Here is a 13,422-nt window from a genome sequence, read left to right as displayed (position 1 = left end):
ACAGTGGGAGAAAGACCTTGGGATGACTATAACAGATGAGCTCTGGCAATCTTTTCTCCAGAGGGTACACTCTTCTTCCTTCAATTTAAGGTCCTACACCGATTACATATCTCCAAGGAAAAGTTAGCCAAGTTCTATCCAGGAGCTGACCCTCTGTGTAACAGATGTAAAGCAGAAACAGGTTCGCTCCTTCATACCTTTTGGACATGCCCCAATCTTCATATCTATTGGGTGTCTATATTTAACACTCTGTCAGAGATGTATAACGTTAAATATGATCCTTCTGCTCTAACGGCTATCTTTGGGGTGATACCTCAAGACATCACTTTGCCAAAATGCTATTCGAATTCTATTGCCTTTGCTTCACTTATCGCAAGGCGCCTTATACTTTTAAGATGGAAGCAGGAAGCTCCTCCCACACATGAACAGTGGCTTGCGGAGCTCATGAGGTTTTTACATTTAGAAAAGATGAGATATACACTGGCAGGTTCAACCACCAAATTTCTTAGGGCATGGCAGCCATTCTTGATGTACATGGAAACATTTAAAATGACCACCTTATCATGACCAGATACCATATCTCTATATCGCTATCATAGCTAACTGTACGCTGAATGTCCCTTATACATTTTATTTTTCTATTTGTTTGTTGTTGTTTGTTTGTTTTTTGTTGTTTTGTAGGGGTTTCTTTGGTTTGTTTGTTTGTTTTTTCCTTCTCTATTTCTGTTATCTTTTGGGGTATTGTAAATACTGAACAGCAAACTACTGTATGTTCAATGTTTTGTTGTTAACATGCTGCTGTGACTGAAAATAAAATTTATAAAAAAAAAATTAAAAAAAAAAGATTTTTCAGTATGGCTTGGATGATTTGCCATCTTTTTTTTACAGCGATATTAAGGTAACACAGAGTGATACAAATGTTTTTGTCAAGGTTTATGTGTTACGGAGCCCACTTTGAATACAGTAATATTTTTTCATGTTTGTTCAAATAAAGAATTTGAAACTTGTTTCAAATATTTAACAGAAAGCACATGAGCAAAAATGACCTAACTTATAGCAGCCTTGAACTCCGAGCTCTTTTTCTGCATGTACAGTAACATCGTTAGAGCTTGCGCCTTGATGACTCTTGACTCTGTGCATGTAGCTGCTCACCACAAATGCACATGTGTACAGTGACTGTGACTGATGTGGCATCAATGATTCAGTCACATAAAGGTCCCTGACACTCAAGTGCTGTAATTGCTCCGTTACGTATCGATTATCAAGCAAAGGGAGTAACAGCCACTGCACAAGCAACACAACCTAAAGAGGCATGTGGCATGTTATGCAACCAATTAAAGACCATCGGCCATTGGAGGTGAAGGGGACATTTTCAACTAAAAGCTCGCTGGGACTGGGAAAAGCTATAGTCTAGTGAAGATTTCTGGTGCTGCAAACTTGCAGTGTTATTAGAGCCGGCAGAGAAGGAGGACTAGGGAGAGTGAGGGAGACGGAGGTTGTGAGAAGGGGGGAGGATTATAGGGAAATAACTATGGTGAGGCAGGCAAGTGAGGAAGAATGAAGCAGAGGGGAGAGAGGAAAATTGAGAGGGACCGGGGAATGAGATGGATCTTTTCCTCTCACAGAGGTTATCTTCTCATATAGCACACCAGGAGAATACAATTAAAGCAGAGGCTTATAAGTGAAGCCTGCACCGTGGTTTCCACTATTTCAAAGAGAGAATACCCCAACTCCCTTTTTCAGAATAACAATTTTGTTAAAAAATTAATAGGATTTGTAGGTTTATTAGTTTCTCCCTGGTTGTTTCATTCTTCAGAACAAATTCATGCACCCACAAAGTCCCGCAAGCTGTTCATTTTCTCCTCTTTCTATAACACCAACACATGCATCGTATATGTCACTTGCAGGACAATACAGAAAATTATTCGGGGGCGGATATTTGTAACACACACCACCCGTGAGTGAGACATTAACCACCCGGGTGCTCCGGCAGAGAGAGAAAACTCACCTCACCTGAAGGAAAGATCCGTGCGGAGCAGGACAACTTCACCGCCGTTTACTTGACAATCACGAATACCTCACAGCCTCCGGACCCATCTCACTGTCTTTGTCTATAATGTTCTCCTCCTCACACCACCTCCTTCTCTATCCCCCTACACTGCAGAGCTCGAGCTCGCTGACAGTCAACGCTGATTCCCAGTTCCCACAGTTCGAGCTCGGTAAGGAGGCGCTCCGTCCGCCTGGCTTTACTCTAGGTGAAAGATGGGGAGGAGGTGGACGGTGCGCCACTTAACAGGAGTTTGTAATCCGTTGGCTCCATCGGGGGCCACTGAGAGAGCGCCGTGCCCGGGGATCTGCGGCTTTCCACCGCAGTGTGTCAGCGCCATCTTGCGGTGGCTGTGATGAACTGCAGCACTCGTGAACTGCATGCGCTGTTCTCAGCTCTGATGCGCCTCGCTGGTTTTGTTGTGGCGGTGACCACACACCTGATACAGCTTGGCAGTCGAAGATTCACTCTGAGCCCAGCAGAGAGACGTTCAATCTGCGTGAGCCCTATTTGGCTGCTAATAATCACATTTTATATTCAGGCCACTATTGCTTCTCCCTGCTGGGAATTGCACGCAGAAATCCTCACGATTACTTTAGCTTTTAAATGTTATTTTATTTACGAAATTACAAATGCATAAAGATTTAACTCCTTGCAGCGTTTTCAGGTGGAAGTTCACTTATATAATGTGGTATAACACACCTTTTCTTCGAGCCGATTCGTGTGTTATATGTAAATTAAATTAAATGCCGTAATAAACGTGTGGAATTTAATTTAAAAAGAAATTTTTAAATAATAAGCTCTAAGTCGTTTTAACTTAGTTTAGTTTAGTTTAGCTCATTTTTGTGCTGTACAGCTTTTAAAGGCCTGAACTGTCGATTTGAAGTCCATCCAATTCCTACACGGAATTATCGCTTTATCTCCTTATAGACTTAGGCCTGATGCCCCAATATTCACAAATCAAGGCACTGATTCTGGATGCAGCACATTTAAGAGGATATTTTGTCTAAAAGACGGGGTTTTTTTTAGCTTCTTTTGGAAACACGATTATTTATTTGGAACAAAATGACGAGAAAAAGAAACCCAGTTATTTCCGTACAGTCCATACTTGTATTATTATTATTATTATTATTATTATTATTATTATTATTATTATTATGTGTGTTGTTGGTTTTACACAGATTTATTTTGAATAATGCAGAAACACTGCATGTGGACTTTGCCTGGGGTTGTGTCACACTGCCCTGTGGCTGAGATCATTTCATGTCTGGAGCAGGGACAGCAGCTTTGTGCGGGCGGACCACGCCCCGGGCCGGGCTAGGTTAGCGCTCTGCTGCTACATCCGGGCGCTCCGTTCGGTTTCCAAGCCCTGCGAAGATGGCGACTTCAGGGAGGAGTGCACTATTATCCTCCAATTCAACTGGACCTAGGAGCACACTGGAGAACTCCAATCCAGAAGAGGATGATGGGCAGAACTTATGGTGGGCGATGGCTGATTAGAGCTGGTTTATTGGGAGCAGAATTTGGGGGCGCGGAGAGTCCACTGTGCTGGAATAAGGATGGTTTGACAGCTAGCCTGCTAACGAGGCTAGCTAGCATCAGCACCAGACTGGGCACTGGTGACACAGCAGCAGCAGCATTACTACTAGCTTGTTTTAGCTTCTCGCTGTCAGTCGTTTGTTTGTGAATGAATGAACAAGCATGTTTGGGCGTGTTGTAACGTGGATGCTCTGTGTGCAGGTCCACAATCCTGAGCGAAGTGTCAACCCATTCAAGATCAAAGCTACCGTCTGGGAAAAATGTCCTGGTCATGGGTGGGTATCTGTGTTTGTCTGCACTCTCCTGGCTAACCAGTAGGCACCGTTAGCTCCAACAGCCAAGGAGCTGGTGATCACCTCATCCGAGCAGTTAGACTTAATTTTCCTGCTAAGCTAGCATCTCTTTGGACTGATGAGGCTTTGTTGTTGATGCGTGGGCTAGCTGAGGAGAGATGGAGACAGGTGTATTTTGTGAGCGCCTGCACTGGCGCGCGGTCATGTACGCGCGCGCGCACACACACACACACACACACACACACACACTCACACGATGATATGTAAGCTAATACAGCCGCTTTGAAAGCCTGCAAGTCATTCTAGCAGTCAGCGATGCTAGCAGCAGCTAGGCAGAGATGATTGTGAGTGGACGGGACAGACCAGCGGACTGTGTTGTTGTTGTTTTATTGTGCAGGACCACAGAGCTCCGCGTGGGTGAAGCGGACAGGGTGCCTCCCTGTCTCGCTCCGTTCTCGTGCCACGACACAAAACACACTGTCGGCACATCCGTCCGGGATAATCCGCAGCCCGCACACCCATTCCAGCTAATCAGACAGCTATACCCGTGTACAATGACGGCGAGAGGCCATTTGACTATAATGCTACCTGTGACAACATCATCAGCACTGCTTTATGATGCGTTGAGTCCCCCTGTCGGTGTAAGTTAATATGGCAGCGAGCAGGAATGGATGCAGCTCTGACCTAATCACATACAATAACAATGCTTTTGTGTCAGCTAAGAGGATAGCAGGAACTGCTTAAATGTCTCCACATATGCACAGCATATTGTATCGTCCTTAGATCGCTCTTTAAAACAATAACCTCTGTGACATAAGCAAAAAATACATATATATTAACCATAGACAGTTTTTTTTTTGTTTCAGTTCAGAGTTTTCTAAATGTAGTTTCAATGGAATCTTATTTGTGCCATTGAGTTTTTATGCATTTATTTATTTACCAGACAAAACGTAGTGAAAATGTATGACAAAAAAAGACTAATTTGATGAAGGTAATAGCTAATGCCATTTCATGTCTGTTATTGTTAAATTACATTTTAAACGCTAAAAAAAGGATTTAATTTTTTACAGTATATTTTTTTAAAAACACAGTTTCATAGTTCTTCACAATTTGCATAAAACACACATTAAATATAAGTGTATATATCGTGATATAAAGGACACAAATTTAATCATATATCATTCATACCTGTTTATATGCAGTGATCCTTTCAATAAGACATCGTTGGGATCATAGTCAAAAGTGAGGGGCACATTCGAGGAATAAACTAAAACTAGTAGTAAACATGCAGAAAAGAACCATAAAACACATAATCTATATAATGTGTTCTAATCAGGCTGATGCGTTTTGTCTTTTCTGTAACATCTATCCATTCATTTTCTTCCACCTATTAGAGTCAGGGTTGCAGGGGGCTGGAGCCTATCCCAGCTGTCATAGGGCGAGAGGCAAGGTATGCCCTGGGCAGCCTGCCAGTCTGTCACAGGGCTAACATAGACACAGACACACCGGTGAGTCTAAACTCCACACAGAAAGGCCCTAGAATCCAGGAGCTTCTTGCTGTGAGGAGACTGTGCTAACCACCCTGTCGCCTGTCTTATTAATAATACATTTGAAGTTTGCTGGTTAGGCAAAGAAAGCAATTTTTGTGGCACACCTTCCCTATAGGAAAATGCTTCCTATATATTAATATTATAGGTATTACCTTTGAATTATGTGCAGCTCATAACACCAGATGGAGGTTAATTATCAAATTGTATACCTGAAACAGGCCTGTAGTGTATTGGTAGACCTCAGTTTTCATGCCACTTAAAATGCTTTTTCCAAATTTATTTATTTATTTTCTGTTCTTGTGTTGTTGTATCTGATTGGGGGGGTGCATATTGTGTTTGACTGGTTATATTTACTGTATGTTATGTACTGACTTTATGTGTGTTTAGGTGAGGTGGGCTCGGGAAAGACCACTTTGGTTGCAAAGCTACAAGGGGTTGAAGAGTACATGAAAGGCCGTGGCCTGGAATATCTCTACTTCAGTGTTCACGACGATGACATTGATGGTAACCTGCAAACGCCTGCTGTTCACAAAACAAATTACAGAGTCTTACTGTGCTTCTGTTTTTGTGACTGCAGAGTAAACTCGAGCGCTGAATATATCAGGAGGCTGTATCGGAATGTTTACTTGAACCTGCTTTGTGTGTGTTTGTGTATTTAGACCACACTAGATGTAATGCTTGGGTGTTAGACGGAGACCTTTACCATAAGGGTCTACAGGGAGTAGCTGTACCGGTGGACTCTATCGACAACACGTTGCTCCTGATAACGGTTGACATGTCGCGGCCTTGGAACGCCCTGGACTCTCTCCAGAAGTGGGCCGCCGTTGCTAGGGAACACATTGACAAACTCCGAGTCCCCCCAGAAAAGCTGCGGGAGCTGGAGCACAGACGTGAGTCATACTGACAGCAGTCAGACTTAGAAGTAGATAAATCATAATTTCTTCACAAAAATTGATCTTAGAAATATTAAATGTTACTCAGAGAAGTGGCATCTTTGTAAAAGACTTAAATGGGTTTGTCTAAAGAGGTTCATTAGAAGAATTCTAACAGGTTTTTAAAAACTGACCTCTTCAAGGTCCCAATAATTGCTTATCTGTCTGTGCACCATAACGGTGTTTGCTTGCATTTGCACGCAGTGGTAAAGCAGTTCCAGGAGTACACAGAGCCGGGTACCGGGGAGGATGGAGCACCGCAGAGGAGGAGTGAAGAAGAAGAGAGCGTGCTGCTGCCCTTAGGAGACAACACACTTACACACAACCTGGGAATACCAGTAGTGGTGGTCTGCACAAAGGTACACATAACACTGTTTTTCCTCCACACGCTGCAAAACTTGTAGCATGTGTAATTTTAAGATGGAGTTTTGGGTCTATTGTTTGTTTTGGGGTTTTTTAGCAGGAAAGGTTTCATGTCATAGCAACACAGTGCTTATTTTTTGCATCTCTGTACAAGCATTCAACTCTGGCATCTGTTTATCCGTTCCTCAGTGCGATGCTATCAGCACACTGGAAAAAGAGCACGACTACAGAGACGAACACCTGGATTTCATCCAGTTCCACATCAGACGTTTCTGTCTGCAGTGTATCCTTCCTTAACAAACTCATGGCTAGCGCAACCTGTAACGCAAAAGTCGTACTGTTGTAGAGAACATAATAAAAATGTGGTGCATATGCAGTGTCTTTACATGGCTGTGGAGCTTTACATTTTGTCTGTTGCCTTCTATGAGGTGTTTTGTCCATAGGATTTCCCTGGCAGTGTAAGCTGTTAAAAGTTGAACTGTTGACGGTGTTTTCATTTATTTTTGCAGACCGAGTTCAGTCATTGTCAGAGTTCACCCAGTATTGCTTCAAGTTGTTTGTTTCTCTGCATAATTTCACTCAGTCAATAGTGAGTGAAAGCAGGATTTCATTTTTCATGTTTATTGTGTTTAAAAACGAGCACAAAGACTAAAATAATTGCACGCTGCCTCAGTTCTTTTGTGCCCCTGTAGCAATTATAAGCCAGAATTGGGTTTTTCAGTTGTGTCACTGTTATTAAAAGAATTTTGTTTTTGTTAGTGTTTATCATTGTTTCTGGCTCTAGATATTGGAGTGTTGAAAACATCCTTGACAGCTGTGTCAGACGGCGCCTCTCTGCTTTACACATCAGTGAAGGAAATGAAGAACCTGGACATCCTGTATAAATACCTGGTCCACAGACTCTATGGCTTTCCATTCCACTGCCCTGCGCAAGTGGTGGAAAGAGATGCAGTCTTTATGTAAGCAGGGTTTTGCGCACATGTGCATATTTAAAGTGCTGTGGGCACCACCTGTATCTGGTTTGTAACCAAGTCTCCCCCCTCCACCAGTCCATCAGGTTGGGACAACGAGAAAAAGATCGCCATACTTCATGAGAACTTCCAGACAATAAAAGCAGAGGACAGCTTCGAGGATGTAATAGTTAAGCCACCAGTCAGAAAGGTACATGCTGAAACATCCTCTTATGCCAGTTAATCCCACCAAGTCACACTTAGATTACTATTATAATATCATATGCTACCACAAGCCATCATTTTTACAGTTCATAGCGGTTGCACTAACCTTTAATGTCCCTGCAGAGGGTCACAATCATTTTTGGTCAAATCCAGTTGCTTTTGAGCTACAAAGAAGCAAAAAAACATTGATACATTTATATGTTGTGTTTTGTTTTTTTTTTCTCTTTACTTTCATTAGATTGTACACGAAAAGGAGATTCAGGCAGAAGACGACCAAGTGTTTCTGGTAAAGCTGCAGGTCAGAAAACATTTCACCGGTGTCGATGCTATTTGGGTTTTACTGCTTGCAGGTGCTCAAATTAACTCACACTTGAGGGTTTTAATATGTTAATGAAGGGCTAATTCGAGTGCGTGTGCATGTTGTGCTCTAATTTACAGTCGCTGCTCGCCAAACAGCCCGCTGTGACAGCAGGACGACCAGTGGTGAGCGGTCCATTTTATTTATTTATTTTTTCCTCCCAAGTTTTGGCTCACATGATAACAGAAAGCTCCCTCCAGTGTCCTTATGTATGAAACTTGGTTTTTTTTTTCTTTTCTCCCTAATATAGGACACCACAAGCAGGGCACCCACGGGCTCTCCGAGGACGAGTAATCGCTCTGCAGCGGCCAACGTAGCAAATGCTATGCCACAGTCCGGTATGTCAGGCATTTCGTCCTTGCGCACAGACGCGCGTGTCGGTTTCTCTCTAAGTGCGCTTCTGTTTGTACGTCTGTGCGCGTGTTTTTTAACTCGAGTCTCATTATGCTGCAGGTCAGACTAGTGAGGGTGTGCTAGCCAATTTCTTCAACAGTCTACTGACAAAGAAAGCGGGGACGGCAGGGCCCGGCACACCAGGTGGTGGCAACAATACACCGGGAACTGTACGGAAGTCAGGTGAGAACGCGCTGAGGCGTTGGAAGCGCTCTGCTTTTGTACCCCTGAATAGAAGTGACCTGTTATTCAGCTGTCTTTGAAGACATCGCATATTTATTCAGTACTCATCACCTGAGCTTCTGTTTGTTTTTGTCACCTGTTTGCCATCCTTCCTCTTGACTCTCATCCTCACACTCCAGACGTAAACACAACCCTTAATAAAGACAGTCATTAAAGGGCCTGTGTGCATCTACAAGTTGCACAAACCTACACCCATCACCGTCGTCTCTGTCTGTTTGTAGCTCCGTGTGAACGTCTTGTCCTTCTTAACTAACCCTCACCATCTTGTGTGCAGTCTCACTGTTAACGCCATTCATAATGTGTGTGTGTGTTTGTGTGTGTATGCACTAGTCAGAGGATGCTGGCCACGTTAAGGTGTGTGTGAGCAAGATATTTCTCATCATTATTGCTTGTGTATGACACCGAGAGCACCCATTTATTCTTTTGACACGCCTTCTCCAGCATCCAAAGCAGGAGTATTGCTGGGATCAGTCCTCCTGTATCACTATTTACTTCTCGTATAAAGACAGAGACTGGGCTGCGGGCTTTCTGTTTATGTTAATTTATTTACTCATGATCTATCCTTTCAATAGGGAGGTTATGTCTATATATAAGTTTCCCCAAGCTGAGAACTAAAGTAGGGGTCCAGGAGATGATCCCATGGCTATTTAATTACTTCTCCGCCATATGCCTAAATTTTGCCTTCAGAGATTAGTCTCAATGATCGAATATGTAATAGAATAAATGTGCTGATTTTTGTGGCTAGGAGCACATCTACAAAATGTGAAGATTACCAGCAGTAAACCAGGAAGACAAGGATGAATGGATTTTAATGACAGTCGCATCCCATTTATTTTCCCTTTTCCCTAATACCCCTGTCTTCTTGTTACTCTCTCACTTTAAATAATTTGAATGATTTGTTTGCATGTTGCATTGCATTTCACTAACATCTGCCAAAGTCAGTGCACATGATTCTGAGTAAGGCTGGGTTATATGAAGGAAATACGCTTAAAAACACGATAGCTGTAAACAGCTTACTTTGTATAGCCAGCATACATGCAGGTGTTTTCAGCCGTCATGCACACACTGTGGAAACTTTCATATTCAAATGAAAGCTTTATATTAATATAAAAATTGTATATTTATATAAAAATCTTTATATTCTAATATATTGCCTTTTGCTGTGTAATTTAGATAACAAGTGCAAGAAGAGCCAACGGCAGTTGAATACAGTACTTTGATGCCTTTTAAAATAGGATTGATATGATCACACAGTTATTGCACAAATGTGTAAACCTGGACAGAAGTAAATGATCTCTTTCTATATGTAGATAGGAATGGCACTAATAAAGACTTTGAAAAACATATTTTACCACTTTGCATCGTTGGCTTGGCTCCCTCTGTTGAATTTATAAGCCTATTGTCATTATCCTGAGGAGCAGCAGAAGCGCTGCGGTTCCTCATGCAAATGAGTTGAGACAGAATGAGACCACTGAAACCAGTGCAGTCGTCTGCTTGTATTATAGATGAAAAGTATCCATTAACAGTACTAAAATCATGTTACTTTTCATAACTGTCTATGATGAATGATCAGCTTCTTACCCAGCTCTTATTTTAACCATGTGCACTTAGCTTTTTTTTTTTTTACTCTCTCTCTCTCCCTCTTTCTCTCTCTATTGCATTGTTAACCACTCAGTGCTGTGAAAACGCACTGCTATTTGCTGCATTGGCTAAGCGGCTTGTTTATTTGATCGTGTACTCTGTGACATAGCACCGATTTGTACGTCCCTGCTAACATTTGTAGGTTCAAAGCTGGGCCTCAGCGACGTCCAGGCAGAGCTGGACCGCATAGCCAGCCGAGAGACTGACTCTGACTTGTCCAATGCCAACGACACCCCTGCCACCGATGGGCAGGACACATGAAGACCAGCACCCTGCTCTCCTTCCCTCCATCCCCTGCACTTCACTCACCGCCCGCCTCCCTTCTTCCCTCCACTCTCACTCTCCACCTCGTCATAAAGATGCAGGGAAAAGGGAACGGGTGGACATACCAGTCCCCCCCCTCCCCCCCCCTTCCCCATTCTCCTTCACTTTCTCCTAAAGGAGACGAACTCGCCCTTTACCCACACTTTGTTCCCGCTCACTCCCTGTTTTCTTCCCAGCTGTTACACCAAGGACAAGTATTTGTCTCTTTTAAATACAAGAGGGTCTGTTACATGAGAAGTATATGGTTAGTGGGAGGGGGGCAATGGGGGTGTAAAGGCTGGGATGAGAGTTGGTTGGATTGCAAGAACGACAACAATGGTGTTTTATCCATCCACTGATTGTGATGGTACAGGTGGTGTTTTTACTGTAGGAAATGCTGAGGGCGCATGATGATGAAACTGCACTTAGGTAATAACATAGGGATGAATGTGTGTGTGTGTGTGTTCATGGGTTTAATGTATGTCTGGTAAGTCACACTTGGCCAGAGGAAGACGTGTAGAAGAAGGAAAAAGAAAAATGCCTGACATAAAAACTGCAAGAAGTTTTTTATGATGAAGGGGAAAAACATATTAGTTTTGTGTGTGTGTGTGTGTGTGTGTGTGTGTGTGTGTGTGTGTGTGTGTGTGTGTGTGTGTGTGTGTGTGTGTGAGTGAATGAATGAGAGTGAGGCAAATAGAAATGTTTCGTCGAGAGATTTTTTTGGCTGTTTGCATTTCAACCAAATGACAAAACAAAACAAAAACATTACTATGCTCTTACACTAGAAACTCTTAAAACAGTGCAAACTCTAATTGCAGCAACAGAGCCTGCATTACTACACAAACCAAACAACAGACCTGACACTCAAGCTCTTCTGTCATGGTACCCGACGATTGGCCAAACTGCCCCTCGAGGTACAGACCAGACTGTGCACTGAAAAAAGGGAAGGTTTCAGAGGGTAGGTGTGTAGCTGAGCTTTAGTTGTTCAGAAACACTAGCAATTAAGTTCCATAGTTACTGCTGGCAAGGGGAATGGCTTTTGGGGGGGGGGGTCACAACAAGAATGTACAGTCATTGTCTCGCTGATCGGTCCCGTTATTTCAGATCTCTGTGTTGACGTTTGTATAATCAGATCTGTCAATCAGTTAAATAAAAGTTGTATTTATTCGGATTCATCCACCTGGCTTCCGTTTTGTTTTTTGACAGACAAAATCTGCAGTCTCTTAAGTTAGGTACCTGAAGGTTGAGCCCACCCGCTTCAGTGACCTGCAAGTGACCTTGGATTATCCTTTGTTTTGAAGAATGAAAAATATCAGTTGTGGCCTTTGGTGCACATGACTTGCAAGTGGATGAAACATAAGTGTTTTCAGACACTGTTTTGAGTGCAGTGCTTGTCCTAAGACTCAAACAAAAGAGTACAATATTAAATACCATTGGGATCATGAAGCAACAATCATATTAAAAGCTCTTATTGTGTTTCTAGTGGTTTACTTTTTACCTTGACCACCATGAATATACACTATACAATATATAGTATTTATAAAGACTCTGAGGAACAGCAAATGAATAAACCCTTACACAAAAGTGTTGGTTTAACACATCACATTATTAGAATCGGTGCATTGGTCAGCACTGTTACCACATAGCAACCGGGTCTTGGGCTTAAATCCACTGACTTGTTGTAGAGCTTGCATGTCCTTCCCATTCTTACATTCCCCCCATGATTAACATGAAATGCTAGGTTTCATGTCTTTAATAAACTCTTAAACCTGCTTACATAAGAGACTGGAAGGAATATGAACATCACATTATGTCAGATAAATTCATGCAAAGGGTGTGGATTTCTGTTTGACACACAATGCTACAGGAGACGCCTGGTTCACATTCTAATCTGCAGATGATAACTTGCAGTGTGTATTATTATTATTATTATTATTGTTGTTACTTTGATGCATGCCTGAGCTGGTTTCTTGATTTTAGCTCCACATGCTGAGACAATAAAGCTCAAAATGATGGAAATGCAGTCTCATGTATTCATTTGGTCTGGCTGCATCACTGAGAATCATTACACCTACATGCAAATTCATGTTTTTATTGCCATACTACAAACTAACATCATTTTCATCATCAAATAAATTACAGGAATATAAAACTTTTCATTGTAGTATCGTACCTGTCAGTCACTATAGTAACAGTAGTAACAACAGTAGGTATATGCTTCTCAATAGCACTTTGGACTTTGACCTTTTCTGGCTTGAGGCATGCATGGCGCACATGATCATGCACAAATAGTCCGCATTGCTCTGTGCTTTGCATGTGTTCATTTCATATCAACAGCCTCTCTCATTTTATGACTCTTAAATGGGGGAAATTGAGCTCTGCAGTCGATTAACTGTAATTCTTTTGATGCTTGTGTGTATGCAATCCTAAGAAGCTTAAGCACAGGCAGGAATGTATTAAAAGCATAAGTGAATGTTTGACTATTAGACTGATACACTGCCTGTGCATACCAAATACATATACAGCTGCCCAGAGTAAAAAGCACATATTAGCAATGTTCCGATAATTTCAAAATAATCAAAATA

At 42.2% G+C, this 13,422-nt stretch overlaps 2 protein-coding genes across 3 annotated transcripts in view; one reads left to right on the top strand and one right to left on the bottom strand.

Moving 5' to 3' along the window:
* The window catches only part of cpne4b (copine IVb), a 28,916-nt gene extending 26,652 nt beyond the window's left edge, over window positions 1–2,264 (bottom strand). The window contains exon 1 of one of the 2 annotated variants that reach the window (XM_026156322.2): window positions 2,014–2,264. The gene's annotated coding sequence lies outside the window, so the exon portion shown is untranslated. Of the gene's footprint in view, window positions 1–2,008 lie in introns of both variants that reach the window. The other variant, XM_026156321.2, reaches the window with a different exon arrangement.
* A 1,069-nt stretch (window positions 2,265–3,333) lies between these two features.
* Window positions 3,334–12,012, top strand: dync1li1 (dynein, cytoplasmic 1, light intermediate chain 1). The gene is made up of 13 exons (XM_026156876.2): window positions 3,334–3,528; window positions 3,788–3,861; window positions 5,817–5,933; window positions 6,089–6,319; window positions 6,566–6,720; window positions 6,914–7,007; window positions 7,548–7,683; window positions 7,774–7,885; window positions 8,138–8,197; window positions 8,338–8,382; window positions 8,508–8,595; window positions 8,711–8,833; window positions 10,677–12,012. Exons 1-13 carry the CDS (start codon window positions 3,425–3,427, stop codon window positions 10,793–10,795), a joined length of 1,458 nt encoding a protein of 485 aa, XP_026012661.1. The 5' UTR covers window positions 3,334–3,424; the 3' UTR covers window positions 10,796–12,012.
* Window positions 12,013–13,422: the final 1,410 nt, after the last annotated feature.

This window comes from Astatotilapia calliptera, chromosome 22, assembly GCF_964374335.1.
Source record: "Astatotilapia calliptera chromosome 22, fAstCal68.1, whole genome shotgun sequence".
In the NCBI taxonomy this organism is placed as follows: domain Eukaryota; kingdom Metazoa; phylum Chordata; class Actinopteri; order Cichliformes; family Cichlidae; genus Astatotilapia; species Astatotilapia calliptera.
The sequence above is the reverse complement of the archived record's forward strand: the minus strand, read 5'-3'. Positions and strand labels throughout refer to the sequence as shown.

What these genes read in the sequence shown, in the direction of transcription:
- dync1li1 (XM_026156876.2), top strand. Translation starts at nt 3,425, where the DNA reads ATGGCGACTTCAGGGAGGAGTGCACTATTATCCTCCAATTCAACTGGA. An exon ending in GCGGGAGCTGGAGCACAGAC is followed by an intron (nt 6,320 to 6,565) that starts GTGAGTCATACT and finishes ATTTGCACGCAG; the next exon opens with TGGTAAAGCAGTTCCAGGAG. An exon ending in TGTTTCTGGTAAAGCTGCAG is followed by an intron (nt 8,198 to 8,337) that starts GTCAGAAAACAT and finishes TCTAATTTACAG; the next exon opens with TCGCTGCTCGCCAAACAGCC.